This window comes from Budorcas taxicolor, chromosome 4, assembly GCF_023091745.1.
Source record: "Budorcas taxicolor isolate Tak-1 chromosome 4, Takin1.1, whole genome shotgun sequence".
NCBI lineage: Eukaryota > Metazoa > Chordata > Mammalia > Artiodactyla > Bovidae > Budorcas > Budorcas taxicolor.
The window spans coordinates 23485214-23489357 of NC_068913.1; the positions used below are offsets into that span (position 1 = coordinate 23485214).

At 34.3% G+C, this 4144-nt stretch overlaps 1 protein-coding gene across 1 annotated transcript; it reads right to left on the minus strand.

Annotated features, from left to right (window-relative positions):
• Window positions 1–2480: 2480 nt before the first annotated feature.
• On the minus strand, window positions 2481–2983 carry C4H3orf33 (chromosome 4 C3orf33 homolog). The gene is given in 2 exon segments (XM_052639084.1): window positions 2481–2674; window positions 2677–2983. Coding segments are annotated over 2 exon segments (501 nt in total).
• Between the last annotated feature and the right edge of the window lie 1161 nt (window positions 2984–4144).

Sequence of the window (4144 nt, forward strand, 5' to 3'; positions counted from 1 at the left end):
GAACGTGGGGGGTAGCTATCTCTTAGGGATCCATATATTAATTTATTTGTTTTTCATAATGGCTGTAATAGTTTACATTTCTCCCAGCAAGGATAAAGTGTACTATTTTCTCTGCATTCTTACAAAAAGTTGGTATCATTTTTTGATTTTGTTTATAATATCCATCCTAATGCATATGAGATGATATCATATTGTGAATTTTTTTCTATTTGGAATTTATTTATTTTTTAATATAAATTTATTTGTTTTATTTAGAGGCCAATTACTTTACAATATTGTATTGGTTTTGCCATACATTGACATGAATCTGCCATGGGTGTACATGTGTTCCCCATCCTGAACCCCCCACCCACCTCCCTCCCCATCCCATCCTTCTGGGTCATCCCAGTGCACCAGCCCTGAGCATCCTGTATCATGCATCGAACCTGGACTGGCGATTCATTTCACATATGATAAACATCATGTTTCAATGCCATTCTCCCAAATCATCTCACCTCACCTTCTCCCAGAGTCCAAAAGACTGTTCTATACATCTGTGTCTCTTGCTGTCTCGCGTATCGTGAATTTTTAAAAAATATTTTTTCCCACATTGCGATTTTGATTTGCGTTTCCTTGATGATTGAGAATGTTGAACATGTTTTCATATACCAGCTGGCCAATTGTTTGTCTTTGGAAAAATGTCTATTGACCTCCTTTTCTCATTTTTTAAATCAGATTGTTTGGCATTTTGTTATTGAGTTTTATGAGTTTAATATATATTTTGGTTAACCCCTAATCATATATATAGCTAGAAATATACTTTTTCCATTCCATAGGTTATCCTTTCACTGTTTGGATTGTTTACTTTGCTGTGTGAAAGCTTTTTAATTTGTTTAGTCAAATTTATCTATTTTTGCTTTTGTTGCCTGTGCCATAGTATCATAGTTAAGAAATCATTACCAAGATTTTTTTTGTCAAGGAAAGTTTTTTTTTTTCCCTATGAGTTTTATGGTTTCAGTTCCTACTGATATGTTTTTACATTTAATTCAAAATTAATTATGTTGAGTTAAATCTTTGTGTAACACGTAAGATAAGGGTCCAATTTCATTCTTTTGTACATATAGTCTGTTTTCTAAACACTAGTTATTAATGAGACTATTGTTTTCCCATTTGTGCATTTTTAGTGCCCCTGTTGAAGGTTAGTTGGTCTCATATGTATGGATTTACTTGAGGGCTCTCTATTCTGTTCCACTGATCTGTGTATGATTTTATGCATCTGTTTTATGCAATTCCATACTGTTTTGATTAATATAGCTTGTGATATAGTTTGAAATCAGAAAGAGTGATGCCTTGGACTTTGTTCTTCTCTCTTAAAAGAAGATTTGTGTCATTTGTAGTTCCATTTGGATTTTAGAATAGTTTTTTTCTACTTCTGAAAAATGGCAGTGGAAGTTCAATGGAGATATCATTGGAAGTTCAATGGAGATATCATTGACTCTATAGATCAATTTAGATATTATGCACATTTAACTATATTCTACCAATCTAATATATAAGCATGAGCATCTTCCCATTTATTTGTCTGTTTTAATTTTTGTCACTACTGATTTACCATTTCAATGTAAAAGAATTTTACATCCTTGGTGAAGTTTATTTCTATATAATTTATTCTTTTTAATGGTACAGTATATTAGGCTGTTGTCTAAATTTCCTTTTGCATTGTTTGTTGCTGGTATATGGAAACCCAGCTGATTTATATATACATATATAGATAGAAAGACAAATAGATAGATCTTATATCATGAATTTTTACTGAATTTATTAGTTCTAATAGGTTTGTGTGTGTGTTTGTATGTACATAGTCTGTAGGGTTTTCTGCATACAAAACATGTTACCTGCAGAGAGAATTCCACTCTTTCTAATTTAGGTGTCTTTTATTTCTTATTATTGCCTAGTCACTCTGGCTATGACTTCCAATACTGTGTTGGATATTGATAGTGGATATCCTTGCCTTATTTCACATCTTAGGGGAAAAACTTTCAGTTTTTCACCATCAAGTGCAATGTTAGCTGTGGGCTTTTCATATACAGCCTTTGTTGTGTTGAGTTACTTTCATTCTTTATCTAATTTGCTGATAAAAGAGTGTTGAATTTTGTTAAATATTTTCTCTGAATCTTTTGAAATGATTATACAATTTTTGTATTTCATTTTTAAATGCAGGTATCTCATTGATTGATTTGCATATATTTTAATAACCGTAAATCACAGGAACATATTTTACTCATCTTGGTATATTATCTTTTTTTTTGACCTCACTAAAAATTAATATTGTTTAATTAGAAAATGTTGGGAAATCTACTTTGCTTTTTTTTTTAGGTTACATTTATTTTTAAAAAACCATATTTATTTATTCATTTTGGCTGTGCTGGGTCTTCATTGCTGTGTGAGGCCTTCTCTGGTTGTGGTGAGTGAGGGCTCTTCTCTTGTTTTGGTCGCAGGCTTCAGTAGTTGCGGCTCCAGGGCTTATTCACTAAAAGGTAGCAAAAGAGTGCTGAATTCTCCTTTCCAAGAAGTTGGAACCATAGTACTTCGGAAAGTTTTAGCTCTTTTTGTAACCACCCCTTCCCAGTTTCAATAAGTTCTACTCCAGCCAACTTAATCAGCAAAACACCACATGGCTCTTTTCTCCATGAGATATAACAGGTAAAGTAATGGGAACATGTTCAATCTCTAAACCATTCTCAGTTATTCAGCATAGTCGTCCTCGTAGTTTACCATTCTTTCTTATAAATTCTACTGGAATATCTGAAGAACGTGTGAATTTTGATGTCAGTCGAACACTTCTTAGAAGTAACATTACTCCAGCTATGGCCATTATAGTGCTGATGTTCTGGACGAGGCGCAGGTGGTCGTCGGCTCACTGCGGTATCCGCGCCACCACGTTGGGCGCTGCTCCATCCCGGTTGGGCGGTGGTGTGGCTGGGGCCGCGGGCTGCCCCGCCATGTTCCCAGCCTCCTGGGAGCGGGCGCCCTATCATTTTTAATATACTGTTGAATTTGGTTTGCTAGAATTTTACTTATATAAGTATATTGTTAAATGCATCATTTAATAATGTGATAGATATAATGAATAATCATAAATAAACTTCATGTAAAATATATCTGAATCCATCCTCAAAGTTTAGAAAATCTGAAGGAGATGGAATAGAAAAATGAGCATGCAAAACATAATTGGCCATGGATTTACTCAGAACACAAAGTAAGGTCAGGTAAAATACACAGAGAAAAATTAGGAAAATATTTCTAGGAAAAGAAGATAATTTCACTCATGTACTAGAACCATAACAAACATGGTGATACAAAGGTCATTAAACAGAAGGGTTTGGGGTTTGTGAACAGATATTACTTTCCATATATGGAAAAGGTGACTTGAAGGACTACCCTGAAGAGGAGGAGTCAGAACCAACCTTATTCTCTGAGCCAGAGTAGGAGGAGGGGTTGGTGACTTATTTTGAAGATAAGGTTAAAGAAGAAAGACTAATGGTCACTTACAGCTATGGCCCGGAAAATAAGAAAACATACTCTGACCTTTGCAACCAGGAGGTTGTATTCCTAGAAGTAAGAAAAATATTAAAATAGACCAGTTTTGCCTGTATCAGGAGACTTGCTATTGTTCAGTTATTCAATCATGTCCGACTCTTTGTGACCCTATAGACTGCAGCACTCCAGGCTTCCCTATCTTTCACCATCTCTCTGAGTTTGCTCAGACTGTTGAGTTGGTGATGCCATCCAACCATCTCATCCTCTGTTCTCTCCTTCAGAAGACTTACCTGCTATTATCTTTCTGATGAAAGAAAATTAAATTCTGTATGCAATATAATGGTTCCAGTGCCTCTACATTTATTTTTATAGGCAATGGCCAGCAGTAAATAAGAAATTATTAGGCATGCCAGAGGCTAGGCCAAAATATCAGGAAATTAAGAGGAGAAAGTCAATTGAAATTGATCCACATATATTTTATACGTTTGAGTTATCAGTCACTGACTTCAAATAAAATATAATGACAATGTTCAAAAAAGGTGAAACTATGACAAAATATTTTACAAAATTGGAATATATGAAAAGAAGTTCAAATAGAACTTTTTAAAAAACACAAGTAAAAGAA